This window comes from Falco naumanni, chromosome 2 (genome assembly GCF_017639655.2).
Source record: "Falco naumanni isolate bFalNau1 chromosome 2, bFalNau1.pat, whole genome shotgun sequence".
NCBI classification, from domain to species: domain Eukaryota; kingdom Metazoa; phylum Chordata; class Aves; order Falconiformes; family Falconidae; genus Falco; species Falco naumanni.
In genome coordinates, this window is record NC_054055.1 from 57,065,930 (window position 1) to 57,089,397 (window position 23,468).

The 23,468-nt window shown below is 40.5% G+C and overlaps 1 protein-coding gene across 1 annotated transcript in view; it reads left to right on the top strand.

The window, feature by feature from the left end:
- The first annotated feature begins 6,616 nt into the window (after positions 1-6,616).
- HS6ST3 (heparan sulfate 6-O-sulfotransferase 3) overlaps positions 6,617-23,468 on the top strand; it is a 305,458-nt gene continuing 288,606 nt past the window's right edge. Inside the window, 2 exon segments of the mRNA XM_040584400.1 lie at positions 6,617-7,194; positions 7,196-7,644. Coding sequence (XP_040440334.1) covers positions 7,057-7,194; positions 7,196-7,644 — 587 coding nt within the window. The 5' untranslated portion in view covers positions 6,617-7,056.

Here is a 23,468-nt window from a genome sequence, read left to right on the forward strand (position 1 = left end):
AAAAGTGTGGTTCTTGAATTCAGACTTCAAAGTATCCAGGTCAGCTTGCTGAAACAAGTCCAAGAAAGGTCTAGTAAGAAATAGTGGCAACCCAGAAAGCGATAACAGTTCTGAACTTGCTGTGATTTTCAGTAGAGGAATTGGAGGTCACTTATAAAAGAAAAGTTCAGGCTTGCAGACAGCTGTGAAAGTCAGATAGGGGTGCTAGAAGTTGAGCCTGATCTCCCATTTGCAATGCTTTCCTCCATTTTCCATCTGCATCCCACAGAGATCAGGTGAAAGAGATGAAAGAGTGTGAGATCAAATACTACAGAAATATTTTTTTCTGTCTTTGAGAGGGAAACTTTTTGGGAGATTTGATGTTGTTGCTATTGGGGCTTTTTGGGTTTTCTTTTTAATTTTTTTTTTACATCACATCCCAAAGAACAAAAAAAGCAGGGGGGAGGAGGCCTAGTCGATCATTGATAATATTAATTCAGATTTATTTCTCAGAAGACACTAAGTTTCTAGACTCCATACAAAGTTATGATGGGGATTTGTATCAAGTTAGACCACGTCTATATAGAGTGCATATAAGAGCCAGTCCTGAAGGAAAAGACAAGACATGGCCTGAATAACTTTGAAAACCGTAGTAATTTGACTTCTAGGCACAAGCAGGGGTGCTCAAGATAAACTGACAGTGCGATAAATTATGTTTTATGGGGACTTGCAGATTAAGACCACCTGAAAGGAAGATTTTCGCGTGATTCCAGGAGGAAGAAAAAAATTGCTGTGATGCATATCACCAGGTGGCACTGTTACACAGTCTTGCAGTTCCTATACTTCACTATACGAGAAGTTTGGTGGTCTTGGAAGGAATACTGATAGGGATATTAGTTTTTGCTAGGCAGAAGGAAGCATCTACCAGTTTCAGAAGAGACAGATCTCTCTCTGCATTGATCTCCCTGATCCGAGTCAATTCTCGAGAGGAAGTTGCAGTCTGGGAGCTTGGGCATTGACTTGGACACCTCAATCTTTAAATAAGGGAGGTTATTGCATGCTGTTAGACTGTTCTTTACTGGGAAAAACAAAAGAGCATATGCAAATACAGTAGCGATATCCTTCACATCATTGACAGTGGCTTGAGTCTGTAGCGTTTGTACTTGTACCTGAATCTGGAAAAATAAATCTGGACGTGGTACAGATGACATGCCTTTGATCTGTAATAAGTCCACAAAAACTGCTCTGCAGTCTAGAGTTTGCATCCTAAATATTGCAGGATTCAGAAGGCTGAGGGCAGAAAGGGATGTGTGTAAGTACGTCTAAGTTCCTTTATGCATAGAACTGAAATGAGAGAGCAATTTGCTGTGTCTGTCCTGCTAAATGCTTTCCTCAGGCTGTCTTCATGTTACAGGTTTTGGTTGTAGAAATCATACATGAACAGCCCTATGTTTAGGGGGTTTGAGGATTACAAAAAAACCCACCCTGCATTTCATACTCTTTGCTTTCTTCCTTTGGTGCAGGACCAGCATTTGCTGCTACTCATTTGATATCACATCTTTCAATAACTGGAATATTTGTGACTTCACTTGAAGTATCTTCCCACTCGCCAACTCTATCTGGCCATGCCGTGAAGCTGCACATGTCTTTTGAATGGCAACAGCAGCCAGAGATGCTTTGGCTAATTTGCAGGCACTGGTCATGCCTCACATCACCCTTGCTACAGTTCTGATTATAGCTGGATACCAGCAATGCTCGCTGTTGCTTGCCCCTTGTTCCATCCTGTTCTCTAGGCAGTAGACTCCAGTAAGCCCCGTACGTGGCCCTACATGCTAGAGATTTTCTCTGCTAGCTAACATACAATAACTTCAACCTGAGTTTTGTAATTTAATTTGGCTATACCACAGCACAAAAGGCAAGAGACAACATGGATTTTTCTTCCTTAAATTAAACTGCTCAGTGGTGTTGTCTACATTAGTACATCAAATATATTCAGGAACTTTCTTGGATACTGAGGCCAAATAGCATGGTATGATCTGACCTGTACTGAAGCTGTAATCTTAGTCACTGAGTGCTGGTTGGAAATGATTTCTGGAGTGGTTTGACTCCCAAACTATGTCCAGGAGTTGTTCGGGAGAGTGCTAGCTGGCACATTCCCAAACATGGTTAGAGCATTTTCTCATTATTTACTCCACTAGAAGTTCACATTGCAAAGCCCAGGAATGATCTGTGGTGCAAGAGCAAAAGGTGACCACGTTTACATGGTAGAAAGGAGATCTACCTATAAATATCTAGTTTTGGCATTGATCTAAAAAATCTAGCTTGAAGCTTTCAGGAATGTTCCTTTTTTGGGGAAACTCTCTTTCCAAAAACTGTAACCAAAAAAAAAAAAGCTATTGTGATATTTCTGTGAGCATTTATATGATTTTAAACAAAAGAAAAATTACTAGAATGCTGTACCTGATTTAGGATGTTCCGGTTGTCCTACATCAGTGTCTTATGCAGGTGGAATTATGCATATTCAAAGCAGAATATAGCTGATCCTTTCTCTTGTAAGGAAAACATGCAGCAATATGTAAGAAATGACTTGCAGAAGCCACTACATATGGACTGGCACATATGAGACACTGACTGAAAACATTGTTTCTATATAGTCTGTGTTCTGACTAATGGAAATAAAAGGGGGTGATAGGTATAACAAAGTTATTAAGTCCAAAAAAAGAACAGCAAGCAGTAAAAGTGAAAATTAACAAGCCTTATAATGAATTGCAACTTTACAAGACGATGGACTGGTGACAATATAATGCAGAAATTGTTTTAAAAGGAAGAATACAGCACTCAGTGTGCTATTGAAATAGAAGGTTCAGTAAGTGTGCATACTAAAATTTAATCTGGCAAAAAATAAAGGAGGTTTATACTATGAACCTTGGAACAAATTAACCCCAGAGATGACTGAAGTTAGCATGAGTTTATTAATTTAATAATTGGTATCCTTGTGGCAAAGGAGACACCTGGGACGTGCTGCACAATGAAAAATTGGTTTATTGGAAATCTCAACTGGCTAGAAGTGTTGAAACAACTCAGGTCAAGCAGTGATAAATAATTTAAAGAAACCAGTGTGAGGTAGCTGTCACTTTAATTTTACATGAACAGATCTATTAGATGTTAACCTTGTCAGACAGGTAATTGGTAAATGAAATCACACTTTTGTACCTTTGCTTTATAATATCGTTTGCTTACTCATGCGTTTTGTACAAACCTTGATGTTGGCACTGACACTATTTCACATACCCATTGCTTCAGACTAGCAAATATTGTATTGACCTTTAAAATAAATGGTCAGTATGTCAATTTTTATTTTTAGCAACTTGGAAAATGTGTTGATTGTTACCTCAGAACTGGCAAGAAGAAGGGACATACTGTGCTGGAATTTTAAAATAATATTGTGTGCACATTTTCACATGTCAGCACATCCATGACAGTAGAGCTGGCATGTAAATTTTAACAGGTAAAGGTGTTCTGCCTGAAATTGTTACAAGGAATAGGTTATTTTGGAATTACTTTATGTGAATGCTTGGTGAACTCTAAGATATATGCTGACAACACAAGATCTTGGAGAATTATTATGTTGGAAATAAGAACATCCCAAATCTTACTTGTAATTGTTTTATTTTTAAATCCACTGCAACTACATTCATTTTGTAAGAGTATCTCAAAACGAGCTTGTAACTGACTTTGGATCATCCTTGTAGTTAAACTCTCAGTGGAGATTTACAGGTTAGTTATACCTGAAAGGGAAAATGTTGGGATTGAACAGTGTTTGCAATGTTTAGGGCTTCATTTTGAGCCCAATCGTGTTCCCGTAAAATTGATGCAAACATAACTGTGTTCAAAATGACCGGTATCATTACTTCATTGATGCTAATGAGTTACAGGCATTGACTTCTAAAGAAACTAACTGATTTTATTAAAGCTTAATCCCACAAGGCCTTGCACAAGTAACGTGGAACTCTATAAAGAGAATATAAAATACTATGAAATGAAAACACTGTGTTCTCTGTGTAGGGATATTTAGCCTCTGCTGAATATCATGAGACCCAGGAATACTCTGGAGACCCCAACCACTGTTTAAATTAGGGCCACAGTCATTATAACTTGGGGTGAAACTGCAGAATCTGCATGCAGTTGGGCAGAACTGGGTGGTGGTTGGATGTGCTGTGGGCTGTGGCTCTACATAAAGCATGGTCCACAAACTGTCATTAAGAATATTAAAATTCATAAGTAAAAACCTGTCTTTGAAAGCTGCATAAATGCATTAATTCATATGGACCTCCAAATACTTTTTGCTAGTTTCAGCAAAATGAGAGCTTTTTAAAAGTCAAGTTTTTCATCTAAACCTCATTATAAATATTTTTATTTCTCTTGTACTTCCTTTCCGTGCAGTAAAAAATATTTTTGCCAGTCTTCACAAATGAGTAACTGTCTTGAGTAAGTTTAAATAAATAAGAACTTCAAATTTAACTGAAATTCACAATTTCTCGGTTTAGCAAATCGAGCTTTGATCTCATTTTCATGGTGATGAAGGTACAGTGTCAACACTGTGGTATTTAATGAGAAAATTGTGAATTATGATAACATTTCTTTATCTTACTAAAAGCATTATCAGAGATACTTCAGTCTAAATCCTTTAGCAGTGCTTTTATTCCCAATATCAATTTACCCACACAAGCCTTACTAGTGCTATTCTGTTACCAGAACAAGGCTATATTTAATGTTGCTTGTTTTTCTTTTTCTTTTTTGAATAGGCTGAGGTGAGAACAAAATGCTTCTATATGTTACATGTATAAATATTTACATTTTTCTGGGATAGGCTTTCCATCACCTTGTGAAAAGGAGGGGTTAAAATGCAACCTCATGAAGTCCACACTCAGAAGGCACAGGGAGTCCAAAAGCAAGTGAGCATGGTGGTGGGCAAAGCAGAGAAGAGTCAGGTCTCCTTAGAGAGAACACGGATGTTCTGCTTCTCTTGCTGACAAAGAACGTGGTGATTTTCCAGGACAAAAATGCTGTTCTCCACTTTGGTAAGAGTGAGCGGGTGCACACCTCTTGTCATGATGGGAAGAAGACTGAATAGGTTGGTTTGACACCAAACTCTGCATTTTCTTCTGCCAGAGGATCGAGGGACCAGGCTTCCAGTACTGTGGTGCATGGCTATACAAAGGGGAATTTCAGCAGGTAACCCATAGCTGTCATCCTACAAAATTTCACTGAAGATGTAAGTGCATTTCTTTTGATGTCTTGGCAAGACCCAATAATTCGCTACGCTCAGACTTTACCAGTGTAATACCTTAACAGTGCTGTGGGATGCTGGGAATGTGTATGTGTGTACGGTATGTTCATGTGTTTGATGTTGGGTGGTGTGTGCTGTTGTTCTCGTGGTAGCAACTTTTGGAACATCTCACAACATTTAGTTTTAACTCTTTTTGTTTAAACCATTTTCTGGTAATTTCTAGTATTTCTGGCAAGTTTTAATGGGAGCTGATACTCTCTTCCAAGAGCCCAAATACTCTTACTTTCTGCATAAAGATACTCAGCTTAAAATGTGTTTGTCCAACTTTTTTTTTTAAGTTTTGAAGTTTAATGGTCCCATGGGAAGGCACTACTTTTCAGCCTTCCAGAGGTGGAGTTGTCTTTAGAGTTGAGCAAGAAACTTGCTTTAGCACTGTCATATACCTAATTAATCCCTCAGTAAATAAAGGCACTCTGTAATTAAATAACTGGGATGTGCAATCAGTTCTAACGTGAAATGTTTTGCATATTAATATATTATAATCCAGGAGCTGTGTGAGGCTTGTATTTGGATATGAAGTATTTGTAACAGACATTTAAAAATACAAGGAACTCACTGCAGACAAAACTTTTTGACAAAGCTCAGCTAAGCGTGACCTGTAAGCTAAAGATTTGTATGTTTATTAAAAAAAATAATTTCAATAGGGAAAACAACACAGTTTGCAACTGGGGACTGTTGCAAATATGTGAAGGGGCTTGAAAAATCAACTTTTGAATCTTTATTAAAGTAGCTGCTAGGGAATTGCTATTGCTGCCTGGGAGAGATCAGGTTTTCTGCCAAGTCAATTCAGCATTTAGAATTTTGTGCTTTGAAGACCACGAGCACCAACAGCACCGCAGATGGTTTAATCTACAATTAATTAGTTGGTCTGTGTAGTAGCCAGTACCGTAGGACCCAGTTACACGAGATACTTAGAACACTTCGGTTATAAAACACGGGCTTGAAGCCTCAGGCAGTACAAGACACACACAGACACCACCCCCAAAACAAAGATAACGGGATATTAAGGAATTAAAAAGACAAACAACCCAACTCCATGCCGATTGCAGCGGCCCGCGAGCAGCCGCAACATCCCCGCTCACCTGGCGGAGCCCCCTTTTCAATCTGATTGGCTATCTTCCGCCCCTCCCCCGACGCCTCATTGGCTACTTCCACCTCGCCCCCCCACCCGCGCACCATCGGTCTCCGTCCGGTACACCTGGAGAGGAGCGAGGAGCGGCTCCCACCAACCCCGTTTACTCGCTGCTCGCTCTCATTGGCGGTAGAGCCCGCGTGCTAGGCCCGCCCATTGGCTGCTCAGGCGGCCGGCTTTGTGTCGATTGGCTGACGGCCGGGGCCCGCCCCGCCGGGGGCCGAGCGGTGCGTTTGGGCTGGAGAGTTGTTGGCGGAGCGGACTCGGGAGCTGCTGCCGCTGCTGCTGCCGCCCGGCAGCGCGTGCCGGGGACGGTGCGAGGCGCTCCCGCCACGGCGCCTCCCGCTCGGCGGGCCGCTCCCCTTCGCCTCAGCCGCGGGGAGCGGGCCCGGGATGGCCGCCTCGGGCGGGCTGGAGCGCGGCGCGCTGGTCTGAGCTGAGCGGAGCCGAGCGGAGCCAGCCGCGGCCGCCTGCGAGGGCCATGTCGTCGGGAGGGGAGCCGGGCGCGCTTCGCCTGCGGGATCCGACCGGGGCGGCTGCCCTGTCAGCGCCCGGCAGCGCCTAAGCCTGTGCCGCGCTGCCCCCGCGCATCGCCATGGACGAGCGCTTCAACAGGTGGCTGCTGCCGCCGCTGCTGGCGCTGCTCTTCTTGCTCATCGTCTACCAGTACGTGTCGCCCGCCTGCCCCGGCGCCGCCTGCCCCCGGCGCCCGCCGGCCTCCGCCGCCCGCCGCGGGGGGGGGCTCGGCGGAGCGGGAGGAGGAGGAGGCGGCGGCGACAGTAGGCGCTGCGGAGGAGGAGGTGGCGGCGGCGGAGGTGGCGGCGGCGGGCGCGCTGCCGCGGCTGGTGGCCAAGTTCCCGTTCGCGCGGGGGGAGCTGTGTCGGCGGGTGCAGTTCGACATGCGGGGCCGCGACGTGATCGTTTTCCTGCACATCCAGAAGACGGGCGGCACCACCTTCGGGCGGCACCTGGTGCGCAACATCCGCCTGGAGCAGCCCTGCTACTGCCGGGCCGGGCAGAAGAAGTGCGCCTGCCACCGCCCGGGCGGCGACAAGGACACCTGGCTCTTCTCCCGCTTCTCCACCGGCTGGAGCTGCGGGCTGCACGCCGACTGGACCGAGCTCACCAGCTGCGTGCCCGCCGCCATGGAGCGCCGCGGCTGCGCCGGCAACCGCACCCTCAGGTCAGTGCGGGGGGCGGGGGGGGCGCGGGCAGCGTTGCCGCCGACGCGAAATGTGGCCCGGCGCGGCGGGCCGGCTCCCTGTGCCTGGGTCCCGCTCTCCGGCAGTGTGGCGAGCACTGGCCGCTGCCGGCGTCGTTCAGAAGCAAACGTAAAAAAAAAAAACAAAAAACAACCCACCAAAAGTCTCACTCTGGAAAGAGGTTCTAGCTGGGCTGTTCCCCTCCCCGGTTGTGACCTGTAGTTGCATTCGCTTCGCCTCAGATTTCTGCTGATTCCACGCAGCGTGCGTGCAGTTGCCTCTTGTACAGGTTAGCGCGGGAGAAACTCCGCTCGGCTTTATGCGAGTTTCTCCACCTATTTGTCCTTTTAAAACTTGCTTTTAGCGAAACGCTGAACGGCTGTGCGTAAGCGGAGCGCCTCAGCAGCATCTAATGGATCGCTGCAGCTGCTGAATGGTCTAACTAGAGTGGAGTTTGACGTATCCAGAAGCCTTTAAACTCTTTTTTCCCCGTGTTTTTTGCTGGCAGATAGGCTGGCTCTCTGCTTCCCGTTGCATACTGATCGCTCGCTGTACGTGCGAGCTGAAAGTCGGGAGGCCATGTGTGCCAGATTCCGGGCGGGGAACGCAGTACTAACAACAAATCATGCTGTTAATGTTCTTTTGACGACAGTGGAAAAATTCTGAATTTTGTGTGCGTGTTGCCTCTCTGCAGGTTAGCTTGTGATGTTGTATTTTGTTGGGTCTTGCAAAAGGTCTTGCCTGTAATTACAATGGAAAGTGTCAGATGGGTAGTCTCTCGCAATACGAGGTCGCGCTAGGTGATTCAGGAAGTTTTGGGCTTTGTTCTGATTTATTTACCATTAAATCAGATTTGCAGGCTAATATTAGATCCTGTCTTTATTTGTGTGATAGAATTTGAACATGTGTAGTCAGAAATTATGAGCTGGATTCTCTCTTAAACTGCTGCGCTGTAATGATTGTAATGTCAACACCTGTAAAATATTTGGGAAAAATACCTTTCTTTTTTTTGGTAGTTATAGTTTTCCAGATAACTTACGTTCTTTCACTTTACTATCCATCTTGATTTTGAGTCCACAAACTTTAAATTTTCAGTAGGACCACTCACACATTGTGTTTGGTGTCTTGTCATTTAAAAACAAGTACAGTCCATGACATAGCCAGACTGATTTTCACAGGACCTATTCGTCAAGACAATAGAGTTGACTATTGTTGTTTAACAATTTGAAGATTATTTGATGTGAACATCAAAGGCCCTCCCATACCACAAAGCTAATAGTCACCTTTGGTGCGACACCAGTCAGGGTATTTTGAATTTATTCTTGATGGTTGTGAACTTGGACTGTACTTGCAGTATACTGCTAAGGTAATTAATTCAATTTTTTGAAAAATGTTTAGCTGAAGGTAAAGTGTATGTATTTGTGAATGTCCTCAAGGACAAAATAATTTGGTGGTAACTGTACAGCTTTAAGGAATATTCAGTAAACTTGTAAGGTAAACCAGGGAGGGGAGGAGGAAGAGTAATACTTGTAGAAATGTGTGAAAATATGTAATCTGCCACCGAAGTCGTCTTTTTTCCTTTCTCATGAAGAATATTAATAGGTAAATAACTGAGCATTAAATTGAAATGCAAAGATTACAGAACAGCTATAAAATTGGGGTGGTGGCTTCAGTACTTTTAAATGAAAACATTCTAAATTTAAAACTGAGTTGAATTACAAAGCAGATCATAGTCCTTATTTGTTGGATAATTAGTAATTATTTTGACTGGAGAAAGACGTGCACTGACATTTCACCAATATAGCTGAACCGTGTGGTTTGGTTTTTTTTTTTGGTTTAGTTAGTGAATGATCTGCTTACTGTGACATAGCAGTTCTGTGTCAGAGAACTGAGGAAAGTGCTGTGAATAACTATTTGTTGCATTGTTCTAATACTCATTCTTTCTTGTATCATATCCTGTGCTGGGCAGACACCTTTTCGTTTATCCCTTTGCTTTCTCTGTATAATCATGTAGCTTGACTTCAGTTTTTCAAAGAGGTCTAAAATGAATTGGGTAAGCTCAGAGTATGGATTATCTCTGCTGTGAATGTCTTTGCTTGTGGTAAAGTTGGAATCAAGCCTAAAATACTTTGCTGGAGGACTGTACTATTACAGACATGCGTCTAAGTATTTTTTTTTTCTTTAATGTCTGAATGGAGAATTGAGAATGATGAGACTATACCAAAAAAAGGCAAGAAACTAGCATATGAGTCTAACGTAAAGCATACTGATTATTTTTTGGTCATCCTTTAAAGCTTCTGAGTGTATTTGAGGCATTAGATTTCCTTGGGTAGCTCAACTTTTCTCATCTACCTTCCAGCCATGGAGTCATAAAATCAGGCTAAATTGGTTAAATATCTGACAGTGAATTTTCTTTGTCTCTAGAAGAAGGCAGCAGGACAAAAAATTACAAATTTGGTACCAAGGTGTTTGGTCTCTTGTGCCATGTATTTGATGCAGTGAGGATTATGTTAAGTGTATTTTGGATTTTTTTTTTGTTTCTTCTCATAGCAGGCTGTTAATATAATCTTGTCTTTCAGATCTATATATGTAGTCTATCTTTTACTACATAGAGGGAATAAGGAATTTATAGTGTAAATCTCCATGTTCTGAGAAGTTGCTTCTCAGAGGACTGGTAATAATGTAAGTAAAAATTAAAGAAGGGCTCTTGGAAGTATTTTCTTTGCTGTTTTGTTATGAATAAATTAGATTAAATCCTACCTTTTAATACAGGTCTTTATAAGAGTTCATGAAGAAACTATAATTAGACTTCATGGGGGAAGGGGCTAGGTGGTAGAGAGAGTGTGGATGATGATGCTGAGGGTCTTAAAAGGCGTGTGAAGCGCTACCTCACCTCACCTCACCTTGGGTTCTTTGTCTTTTATGGGCAGTGCATTTTAAAGATGTTTTACTTCAGAAATCTCGTCAGGATTTTAAAGACTCTTTATCTCAGCTTTTCCTGTTTCTGATGTTGGCATTTTGAAGTCTCAGGTCCCAAGAAGGAGCACAGGGTAGAAATTGCTGCTGTGCCTCAGCAATTTGAACTTTTTAAGGCCATTTGCCAGCTCTGTCACTTTAATGTCACTGGACCTTTACCTCTCTGTGACTTAATGGTATGAAGTGTCCTGTGCCCTTGTCCCAGCTTAGGTACTTCAGTATGAAAAGTTGTTTGTTGTCAATGTAATGGATTCTATTGTGAAGTTGTAGAACTATCTTTCTTGCCAAGGATCAAAGTTATTCTTTTGAATGACGTTACTTTACCAAAAAAAAAACCCCAAAACCAAACCAACCAACCCAAAACATTTTTAGACTTTTTTTTCTTCAAACATTTTATATGTTTTACTTTTCAGGATGTGAGATATTCTGCTGAAACACCTGCTGAAGTGTTGACAGAGCTAGGCTATTAGTTTTTCATACTAATGTATAGCTCTCACTTTTACAGAAGTTGCTGTCTGGATAATGAGGATATTGAGAAGGCTATGCAGCTGATGCAGTGTTAAATTAGATTCTGATTAGCATAGTTTTCAGTTCAACATTGCAAATAGTTAGTATTATTAAAGCAATGTGACTTCTCCCATGAAGATGCAGTTAGGCTCACATGGAAGTTCTTGTATCAGTAGCATAGGCCACCATACATTTAATAGGAGAGTTACTGCTCTGCATTGTGTCACAAAATGAAATATTTGCTCTGCCTTATGAAGATGGCTGTTACAGCAGGAAGTAACTGAGACTGATGTGGAATCTTTTTTTTTTTTTTTTTTTTTTTTTTTTTTTTTTTTTAAGGAGCGGTCTTGTATATTTGCTTTGCTGTCTCTGGAAGTCATTGAAATTGATGATGCTTATGTTGAGCTCCACCTCTGGAACCTGGCTTTTCTTCAGAGCTGCCAAGAAGCTGAGACTGTGGAGGTTTAGCCAACATTGCTTGAGGAAAGAAAGGGGAAGAGAAATGTTAGATGTCTAACTTGGAATGCCAGGGAAGGCTTGGTCTCAAGTCTGAGTGAGAGGAGGCTACGCTGCCTCTGTAGACAGCGGTGAGACATGGAATAATACAGGCAGTCCTTTGGAGGACCTAACACATGGCTGAGACCTGCCACATTGGAGGGGCAGTTCTTCCTTTCACTGATCACAAGGGAAGACTGCAATGGCTAATTGGGACTTAATGTCTCAAACTAGATGAGAAGAATTGCACATCTAATGTTGCAGAGACATTGTCTAAACTGATTGCCTCTTAGTTGCCAGGTAAAACTTTGTGAGGTGGGGCTTGCTTTGCCTGTCTGCGTATGAGGGATTGAGAGGGACCTTAAAAGTCCTAATCAAGGCATGTTTTCTCCCTTACTGGTGTGTCTTCAATATCATTACTAATCAATTATTATTTTTTGTTGCAAATTTGATTGAACTAGGAAGGTAATTTTTAAACTATATACTTGAAAGGACACTGCATTGAAAGTGGTCTCTAATTTTCTTTGAAACAGTGAGAACAGTCTAATTCTGTAAACCCCATGAGCTTTATTATCAGTGCAGTCTTCAAGACTATTGATTTTCATTATTTTGTTTTCATTATACTTTCCATTTCCTCATGTCTTTTTAACTTACTGCGTGCTCTGTTATTCTATGGAAGTATAAATCAGCAGTAAACCTATGAGTCATGGAATTGGGAGAGTTGAATAGAAACTATTAGGACTCCTTTTTCTTTTTATGCAGTCCTTTATTTGACCATTGAATGTCTGTAAAGCTCTAGCAACAACAGAGCATAAGATGGACTCTGTTCTTTGCAGCCATGGTAACTATGATGATCATAAAAATGTAAGAGCATTAACTGAAAATTATAACTATGCTGAAGGTAGTGGGGAGAAGAGAATAAAAAGTCACAAATGTTTAAACTGAAAAAAGAGCACAAATTCCTTGGTATCTTCTACTGAAGTGAATGTTAGAGCCAGTAAGCTCTATGTAGGTTTTTTTATAGATGTAAGGAGCGACAAGGATTAAATTTCTTGAGGTCCTGCTACTGTCAGTGTGGGTGTTTTTCTTTAACTGTCTCCAGGGCTGGATGCTTTAAAAGAACCTTCGCAATCCGCTCAAGGGTTTCATTGTCCTTACTATGGGAAAGTGGTGTTGTCTCCCCCCAACACTTAGTGTGAATCTTATTAACTTCCATTTTAAGCCCATTGCATCTTCTGTCTTTTGAGAAACTGAGAACAAATTGATCCCCTTTCCTCTCCACTAAGCCTGCTAGGTACTTTTGTTCTTAAGAAGTCCCCTTTAAACCTTCCCTTCCTAAAAAGTAACCAAATCCAGCTCATTCTGTATTTATTGTAGGCCATTCTTCATGTTCCTCGTCTTTGGATTTATGTTAGTTGTTTTCTTGAAATGTGATACTTTAGTGGAGGTTCAGTATTTCATCTGTAAGTGTAGTACCAAGTGGAGCAAAAAAGATTCCTTTGCTTATTCTGAAAGGTTTACTTGTGGTTGTACACTTAGGTGATGTTTGCCTATTTGCAGTTGCCTGACATTGACTGTTCAGCTTGGGATTTAGACACTATTCATTTTCTTGAAGACTGCTACTTACATTTCCCATTGTCTTTTTATACAAGTTTTGTGCTCATCCCAATTGGATTTCATTCCTCTTCTGTCAATTTCTTTAATTTGTAAAATTGATTTACATTTCAATTTTGTTCTTTCTAGCTTTTAATCACTGGCATATTTAATAAATGTGGTTTGTATTCAGCATCCACATTGTTGATGTGAATGTTGAATAGAATTAAATCCTTTTGTAATAAACATTTTGTTTGATACAACTCTCAGAATTGCTTTCCAGGGAGTTCTGCCTCTGCCACATTGTATTTTTTTTCTAGGCTGTGTTTTTTCAGTCTTACAACACTAATTGGAAATGTTGTCTGAAGTCATACTTCTTCATTTGTTTTTTGTTTTGAAGCATTTCCTTCCTTTTGTTCCTATATGATGTCAATTACTGTACTTCAGAGGGAAATTGGACTGATTTGATCCAGCTTGATTGAGATAGTAATGCTTTCTGCTCATCTTTGCTCCTCTGTGTTTAAAGAACTTGTCTTAGAACTTGTGGCAACAACTAGCAACTCTCCTTAACTATTTTTTGCACTGTACTTGTCTTCTGTGAGACTTCCCTTGCCCAGAGTAGCAGATAAATGATTGATCAGGACAGAACTTTTCAGCATCAGGGTTGTCACAGCTCTGGAAAACTTTTGAACCAAAGACAACTTTTGTCTTTAGACTTTTGAAGCAGCTGCAATATACCTTGGCAGGCTGCCTCCAAAAATGGCTAGAACTCACATTTACTGTTAATTGCTAGTATTGACAAAACAGTGGTCAGCACTAATTCATTTGGGAATTGATTGTTCTTATTCACCCATCACTGTAGTTTACAGGTAACTGTGAAACTTGATAAGTTTTGAGACAAGGAGGTGTGCGTTATGAAAACGGTTACCTGAGCAGCAGTTCTTCTAACTGTCTGGAAGAGAACTTAGTGGTTTATCCAGGCAAATTTGCTTGCTCCTTTCATGCAGACCTTGCTGCTTCCTTTTTAATCTAGTTTAATGTATCATGTAGGGGTGGGTTTTTGGCAGCTTCTGGTATTTCAGTCTGGAAAATAGGCTGTCTAATAAGATTTTCTTTAAAACGAAGGAGCTGTTTTCTTTTGTGTACAGGAGCCAGGCAGAGAAACCATGGGGGGGAAAAAGAGTGTGGCAGTGTCAGTAGCATCCCCTTAGGGCTATACAGTGTTATAAGACATAGCAACTGTTGTAACTCTCTTGTGTTATTAAGATGCTTTTTAATTTCTGTGAACTAGCTGCCTAATTTAGAGTAATTTCCAATCCTCTTGAATAGGATGTCACTTAAATTCTTACATAGCTTTGGGGTATGTGTCAGTTTGAGGTGGAATGGGAAAAGTTACTGTGTAATGCCTTTACATTGATAGAGCTTAAATCTGTAGACCCAGCCAGTGGCAAAAATAGGGATAAAATTGTGAGCTTACTCTTGATAATTTTGAGAACTCATTGCAGAGGAATAAAAAATTCTCTGCCAGCTCTGCTCTAGTGATCACAGAGAAGCTCGATGGAAAGTGTAGAGAGCTGGTGGAACTGAATGATTTCTCCCTTCAGGTGTGTTGGTAATTTTCATGTGTTGCCTTCTAAGTCACCAAGAGTAAAGCATTTCCTCCCAGAGTTTCACCCAGCCGTGGTAATGAATTGAGATAATAACTTAAAGACTGCTGCTTTCTGCGCAGAATGAGACCCGATGAAAGCAAGGGAACCTGTATTCTTTAACGTATTTAGTATTGCATTCAGCTTGCTGCCTGTTCTCTGGAAATACTGAACTTCTAGTGCTAAACTACATTGGATGTCTTAATGTTCCTGGTTGCCTCAGAATGTAACTTGAAGTCCCTTCAAAGTTCTGTTATTGCTGAACAAGGTTTTCAAACACTGTGTAGGAGGCTGATTGTATGAATTAAGGGTCTAATTTGGACTGCTGTTATGATAAAATGATTCAGCCTTGAAACAGCTACTAATTTAGGGGGAAAAAATTAACAACGGAACTATTTCGGGATTTTGTTCAAGATGGCATGGATCATCTTTCAGAATAAATTATAGACTGGCAAAATCAATAACTCTTTAAGTACTTGTGGTCTGTTACATGATCAGTGCTCAAGATTTCGGTATATATTGACTAAAAAAGTATAAAATGGGTTCTTGTAAAGATAGGGCCGTTTATCTTCAAGCTCTGAGGACTTTGTTTCTGCTCTGAAGCTTACTGTTAGGTGGCTTGTGTATACTTATACAAAGATCTGGAGCTTGGCCTGCAGCTTAAAGTCATGTTAGGAAGCAGGGTGGGGGGAGCTGTTGGCTTTTAATTAATGGCTTAAATTTGATGCCTTAACCCCCCCCCCCCCCCCCCCCTTTTTTTTTTTTTAAATACTAATCTGTTAGAAAATGGTTGATGTAAAGTGGATTTTGGTCATATTAGAAATGTTGCACTAATAGTTATATGTCAATTGTGAAAGTGTATTAATACAGGTTGAAGCATGGCTGGGTGCCTACAAACTGATAGAGATGCCAAATGCACTGACTTAGTAGTGGGGAAACTTGGAATGCCTTATAAAGACGAATATTGGAATGGGGAGAGAAATGACCAGATGTAACTCCAGTTTCCAAACTCAAAATAATGAAGGATTGATGAAACAAACCATGATATTCGTAATTGACTTGACAGTATACTACTTAGTTCTGTGGATTAACTTGGAAGTTGATGAGAAGGCTGGCTGCATGGTTCCTGGTGCTGTTTGGTATTGGAAGCAAATGTCCTTAAGGATATTAGAGTATGTGGACCTATCTGAGGCCAGTTACTTTCTGCAAACAAGTAAACTTGAAAGTGAGGTGAGTGAAAGGAGGCACACTTCACGAAACACCACTAAAAAAATAACATTTTTTTTCAAATTCTCATCTAAAGTCTAATAATGTCAGTGGAAAGAGCTTGCTGACTTACAGATTTCTGTTTATAAGACTTTGGCACACTATGCTTCTAAATGTATGTTACATGAAATTTTAGAGGTAGTAATGTAGGGAAAAACTTGATTTTTTTCTTTAACCAAGTAGCCTATTTCTAACTTGTTTCTTGAGCTCTTTTTTGTCAAAGTAGCAGATACGTTTGTATCTTAGTGTTTGTGTATCTTCACACTTGAAAGTAGCTACTTGCAATTTTTTACTTCATTGCCATGTGTCTTCGCACACAGGCTATGACTGAGAATATGTGGGGTAGGTGGAATAGCAACTGATAGCGTTTGCTTGAGGAACTCCTCAGATTAAGAGGGGAAAGAACAGAAGCAGTGTAGGAATAAGCTGTGAGCCTAAAGTGACAGTGAAGTCTGAAAGACAGCAGAAGAGAGCAGGGAGCAGAAATAAATCTACGATCTTGTGAGGTGAAGGAAGGATCAAAATTTTGCAACTGGAAAGTTCATTTTTTTCCAAATAAAACTTGGTTTAGGGTTTAAGACTCTCCATGTGTTCTTTTATACTTGGTGGAAGAGAATGATGCGGACATAATGAGAAACTTCAAGTACCAGTTAGTTTGAGCCCTGTCCTAAATAGGTTTTGGTTGTGGGTTTTTTTTTTCTCCATAGGTTTCTCAAGTCACATAAGTGTTGTAATAAGAGACCCAAATGTTAAATTAAGCATATTCAGCTTCTACACTGTAAATCCCCAGTAGCACAGTTGTCATGTAATATTTTGATCCTTTTACCTAGACCTTGATTTTTAATGATGGGAGTAGGACCATTATTTTCCAAGAGGCTTCAAATGTGAGTAATGAATAACTTCTATAACTGTAAAACTTTTTATTTATGGACAATGGGGAGAAAAATTGCAATGGAGAAGATGCTGCAACATGCTGATGTAGATATTTTGACTACGCCCTGTTTCCTCAGTTTAAGAATTCCTTGAACAGGATCAGAAGCTATAATTATTAAATAAAGGAAGGAGAGCTGCAATGATTTTTTTGCTGTGAGCGTTACTTTAGTTTGTTGAAAGACACAACTTAGTACCAGCAATAACTTTTTTAATGTGTTATATGTCCATGACATCTAAAGTCAAGCTGGCCTCAAGCATGTGCTGTAAATATGTTCCTTTGTGCATTTCTTTTAAGAGTGGGATGGCAGCTTCTCTGGTGGCTGCAGGGGTCCAGTTTTTCTTAGTAAGGGGAAGCTTAGTAGATAAAATAGAACTTGAATAGCAATTCAGTAAATAAGAGGTGGTCATGTATTTGTTGTTGTTAAAACTTGGACTCCTGGTGTTCTGTAGTATTTATAGTTTCAGGGAATGTTGAGTCAAGCATTTCTATCCAAATTATTTTTATCCAGAAAGTTAATGCTTTTGTAGTTTTCTGTATTCACATTGCAGTGTTTTTCAGAGCTTTTTAACTTCCATCTACAGTTACAACTTTATTAAACCATTAACAGTTAAATTACAGTGTAAAACTTTAGTTGTCATGCGTTAACATGAAATAACTTCCTAGAGTTTACAATGAAAGAACATAACTGTTGTGCCTTTTTTTTTTTCCTGCTCCAAAGTTGAGTTATTGGATTGAACTTTCAATATAGGTAAGATTCTTTTGTGCAAGGTTCAAAACTTCTATATAAAATCATGTAGGCAAATACAGGATCCACAAAAGAGGAACAAATATGCAGGCAAAGAACACTGGTGTTTATACCTTCATATTTCCTTTAAATGGACTATAAATGCTTAAAAATGCTAAGTAGGAAAAAATCAGAATATCCTCAAAACTTTTTAATCATGCTACTTATTAAGCTACTGGGGAGAAACTTCAAGTAGTTTATGTGTATATGTGTGTGTGTGTATGTATTTTTTACTAAACTTTTTTTTTAGTGACTTAAGGGTTTAAAGTCCCCATTTAAAGACTTGTGTCACAAACTTCAGCTCAGCTGTATTGAAGTGGTCATGCCTTTCTTGTCAAGCTTTTTAAAACCTGAAAGCGCCTGTTGAGATGGTTTTCTCCACATAGAGAATTTAGCTGCCTATATGAAAGGAATAACTGAAAATAGCTTTTCCTAAAAAGCCCAGGTCCTCTGTAACACATGACCTTCTTCAGCGAAGTCTTTGTTTTGATCTCCAGTCTGCTGTAGCTATTGTCCAAAGCTGGTGGGTCAACAAGCATGTAAATATATGTTGGGTTTTGCAGCACTGCTTTTGACTTCTGCAGATTATTTTGTATTAGTGTGTATCTCTTTTCATTTTGATTAAATTGGCAGATATCTGATAATGGGATAAAGAATCCCATTGTGATATGGGGTCAGTAGCAGGTATCCAAATGGCTGCTGGGTATTACTGTAGAGTAATAGTAAAATTGATGGAGTGCAGCTGACTAACAGGTTGACTAGGAAGCTTAAGTGCGGCCACACAGAACTGCAGCTTTGATTAGGAGAGCAGTGGGAATGGTAGATGTTTATCATTCTTGTTTCACGCTCTGCTGCTTGTATTTCACTCTGTTATCAGGTAGTTCCAAAGAAAATAATAAAAATAAGCCCAAAGAAAATACTAAAAAACCCAAATGAAACAAAAAAATCAAGTTAATTAGGAAGTATTCATGACAAGAAGGTAATTGTAGTTGCATTGATATTTTAAACAAAATTACAGGTTGTGTATCATTTCATGAGCTAAATTTGGTACTACATGACTAGAGGATTTTCATTTTGTGCTGTATGTTTAGATAACAGGAGAGCTTGAAAGCACATTTGGAAAAAGGAAAGTTTCTCTTTCACATTTGTTTTCAGTTTTCTCTGTAAAGATGCTTCCTATTTTTTGCATTATCCAGGTTACATCCTACACTTCCGTTTTACTTTCTTGTCAGCCTGATGTTGTCCATTCTCCCATACCACTATTCTTCCTATCTTGCCGGCTCTTTTTCCTTTTGTTTTATATATTTTTCTTGTGACTCACATCCCCTTTGTGTTGTACCTGCTTGCTTGGCATACAGAATGAGCTTGTTGGAGTAGTGTTCATCTGTGCTATTTGGCAAGCTGCAGGCTGGAATTTTTTGGCTCTGAGCTTGTCTGCTTTGCTGAGGTTCAAAGGGGGTTTTGGACTTTTAACTGTTTGGTCTTGCAGGGGCTAACAGAACTGACTAATCTGTCCTAAATTCTTTGTGTTATTGTTCCCTCTGTTCCTAGCAGTACACAAAAACTGATAAGGGAAAAATAACTGTTCTCTTCCCCCTACCTGAAAAGACAGGGAACAGAAAAGATGCATTTATGTGTAACTCCCCTGTGTTTCTATCTGCTCCCTTAAGCTGCTGCTCAGAGGGCTTTTATAATTGCTTCCCTTTGATTTGTATTAAATTTCTCCTAGTATAAAGAATTAAAACAACTGCAAGTTATCTCTATAGCTTTAGTCTTTTGCTTTTATAATGTCTTGGAAAAGAAGGTATTTAAGATTAGTGTTGACAGAGTTGGCAGAAAAATTTTATGCTTTTCCATCAGCTGTTGGTTGGCGGTACTGAAACCCAGCTCTGCAGTGTGAGCCACTAGTTTCATCCTGAGGCAGGGAGGAGGAGAGTCCTTCCCAGCAGGTGAAGGAAGGTAGATAGGTCCTGGCTTTGTCCCTCTGCCACAGGGGGAGAGAAGGAAGGTTGCTAATGCTTCTGTGACCCGGGGGAAAAAAGGGAATGGTTTGATGGTACGAGAAGGTATGAAGTAAAGAGAATTTACAAGTAGAGGGGGAGAGATACCCTTGGGGTACACAGAGGGAAAGATGATTTCATGATAGAAACAATTGCCGAGATCCAAATAGGGTATCTGTTTGCATCAAAACACAGGAATGCACATAACTACCAAGTAAAATTTCAGCAGGTGTTTTGATTCTGCAGTGGCTTGTTCAATCTCAGTACTCAAATTTTAACTTTTAAAATTTAGGGAGCTAATTTTAAGCCGTTAGCTTATGCTTTCTTCTTATCTTTTAAGAGAGATTTGTTTGCTTTCTGCTTCTTGAACTCGCATCTAGTATCTGATTTCTAATTAATTTTCTCTGCAATCATGGGTTAGAAGAAACAGCAGGTCATGAAATATGATAAATGTTTAATACCAGGACCTGGAGCCCTGTGAGCAATGTGGTGTATAAGTGCACAGAAGCTGACTTTACTGACTTTATTATGTGGTTGTTCTCCTTTCCTTCTTTCTCTTTGGAGTCCTTTCTTTCTCTTCTGGCCTCTTAGTTATATTGCTCCCTGGTCAGCGCGGTGCCTGCATGGTACTGGCAGTGGCTGCAGCAATGATTGATGTGGAGACTAAATTGCTAGACACAGTTAGTGAGTATTTCATGGAGCAGTTAGTCTGCAAAGCTGAAGACAGAGAAGCAGGGTTTCGTGTAGGTTCTGACCATTGTGTGCAGGATCTGGTTCAAAGTGTTTCTGTCAAAGAGTTGTTCTGTAAAATATTTACATATAATTTTTTTTTTTATATATTTACAGCTTCAAACCATTCTACCTCTGAAAATCCTCTGCTTTGGAGGTTTTGTTTTTTAGAGAAAGCTACTTAAAATGAAAAAGCATCTCAGAGACAATTTATAAAAGTAAAATCCTTGCAAGTAGCATGGGAACTACTTGAAGATGCCACGTGGGAGTCTTGGGAGAAAATGCACACACCCATTGAAGATAATAAGTCCAAAAAGAGACTGGGGTGGCATAGCTAAACAGCAGGGTAAGAGGTAGTTATACAGAGCAGTTTTCGCCATTTTTTAAATTTTGTCTGCAAGAGCAAAGTACAAAGGTTCATAAATTCTGGCCGGATAAGATAAAAATACAACACAACTAAGAAGGATGTTTGAGGAACAATTTGTAGAAGGTATAAAATTAATCTTTTTGAAACACACTGGGAACAAGAAGCTCGTTAAAGAATGCGTAGGGCTAATAGATGATCTCTCCATCTATCCTCTGTTTGGAAATAAAGCTCTATCAAAAAAGAATCTAATGTTTTACCTCTTGCCTCTGTGTTCATCTCTGAGCTTTGAGGAAGTTTCTGATTTGGAACCTTTTGTTATAGAGGGTATATCAAATAATCTGTCTTCAAATTGAGGTGTTGTTGAAGCAATTGTGGAATAAGTTGTGGTTTTTTTTAAAAAGGGGGTGGTGTGTCGAGAAGAAAAAAAGGCATAAACCAGATGGTATTTAAAGGTGCCAGTTGCTACAACTATATGGTACTTAAAGGAGCTCAGGAATTAAATGACCAAACTACTAAACGTGGATGTGACCTCCTGCTTAAAACTTGGTATTTGGAAAATTCAGAAGTAATTTTTAAAAAGACCTCTACTACTTACTGGTAAGCTTAACATCTGCAATGGGAAAACTAGGAGAAACTATTACAGGGAATAGAATTAGTGGATAGTTGCCTAATACCACATAGACCTCCCACTGTGTTGTTTTTTCAATAGGAAATCATGCCTGAGTAGTCTGTAGGATTCTGTAAAGGGTCAAAAACCATCTTCACAAGGGAAATCTGGTGGCTGTAGTCTGCTTGGGTTGCCAAGGGCATTCAACAAGGCTTTCCCTCAAAAGCTCTGTGGTAACCTAAGCTGCTATCAAATGAGAAGAAAGGTCACATCATGGGTGGAAGGATATTCTTCCTCTGTTTTATTTTTAATATGTTCATTTTGTTATTTTCTAAAATGCTGACAAAATTAAAGGGATATTGTCTGGAAAGAAGACGAATACCGAGATAATGATGTTATGAATAATGATAATGAATGAATGATAATGAAGAAAAAACTGACTGAAGACTTGCATGAAGACTTTTTTAGGTAAGTGCGTGCTAAAATGACAGTTGGCTTTCTTTGTTGGTAAATGTATAGCGATGCATACAAGCCATCCTAGTTTTACTTATTCAGTATGGGCTCTGAGATTATGTTCTACTCCTTTTCAAGAAATGCAACAAGCAGGATTCAAGGAGCTGTGGGCTGGCTGGCTTCACATCTGTCCATGGGAAGGCAATTGAGCAAATCTCCTTGGAAGCCATTTCCAGCTGTGTGAAGAATCGGAAGGGGACAGGGTAAAGCAGCTACAAAGCTGTAAGGGGCAAACCATGTCTGACTGACACAGTTGGATTCCATGATGAGAGAACTGGCTGTACAGGCAAAGAAAGAGATGAATGTTGTTCGCATTGACCTTAGCGAGGACTTCGCCATGCTCTCCTACAGCATTTTTTTGAGGTACACTGATGAGACGTGGACTAGGTGATGGCGTGCTATAGCGAGCGGCCTGTTGTGCTGCAAGTAGGGGTGAGGGGTGGTACAAAATCCAGCTGGTGGCTGATAACTAGTGTCAGTCAAGAACTGGCAGTGATGCCAGTGCTGTTTAAAGGTCTGTGCATTAATGACCTGGATGGTGGGACAGAGTCTGGTCTCAGCAGGTTCATGGGTGACCCCAAATTAGAGATAAGAGTTTATTTCCAAGTGGGAACCTATAGATGATCGGAACCAGTCTCTTTTTGGATGTATACTGTGATAGGACTTGAGGAAATGAACACAATTTGGAAAATGGGAAATTTTGGCTAGGTGAGAAGGAAAGCTCTCTTCCCATGAGGTTGGTCAAACATTGGGAGAGGTTGCTCAGAGACACTGTGGCATCTCCATCCTTGGAGTTACTCAAAATATCTGGGCAAAACTTAGAGCACCCTATTCTAGTTAGACTGACTTTTGAGCAAGGGTTTGGGCTAAATGACTGCCAGAGCTCCCTCCTGACCTTTATTACTGTATTAATCTGGTGCTTAATGTTCAGGGAAAGGCAGGAGTGTTTTTTTGACTGGCTAGAATAAAGACTGCTGGGTGCTGAGAGAGCTAGAATTGCTTTATGTAAACTGTAGGTCACATGGAGCAGATAACCAAGGAGTGTCAGCTAAATGGGGAAGTATCAGGTTCAAAGTAAGAGGAGATGAGCCTTCCCACTGTGGATGCTACAAGTTAATCTGGGCTCAAATAATAATACATATACAAAGAAGTCTGTCAACAGTCTTTAATATGCTATTTTGGGAAGTCCCCAAGCTACAGATTCTTGAAACGTGGATGAGTACTTAGGGTAAACTACATGTTGTCCTTGTTGGTTTAAGTTTTCTATTAATCGGCACTTGCTTGTGGGAAGCAAAGATACTGCACCTTTGGTCTGGGCCAGTACGTCTGTTAGGGTTTTGCCAATTCCAGTCGCTCAGTGGAGGCGAGGCTGCTACAGCTCCGTGTCC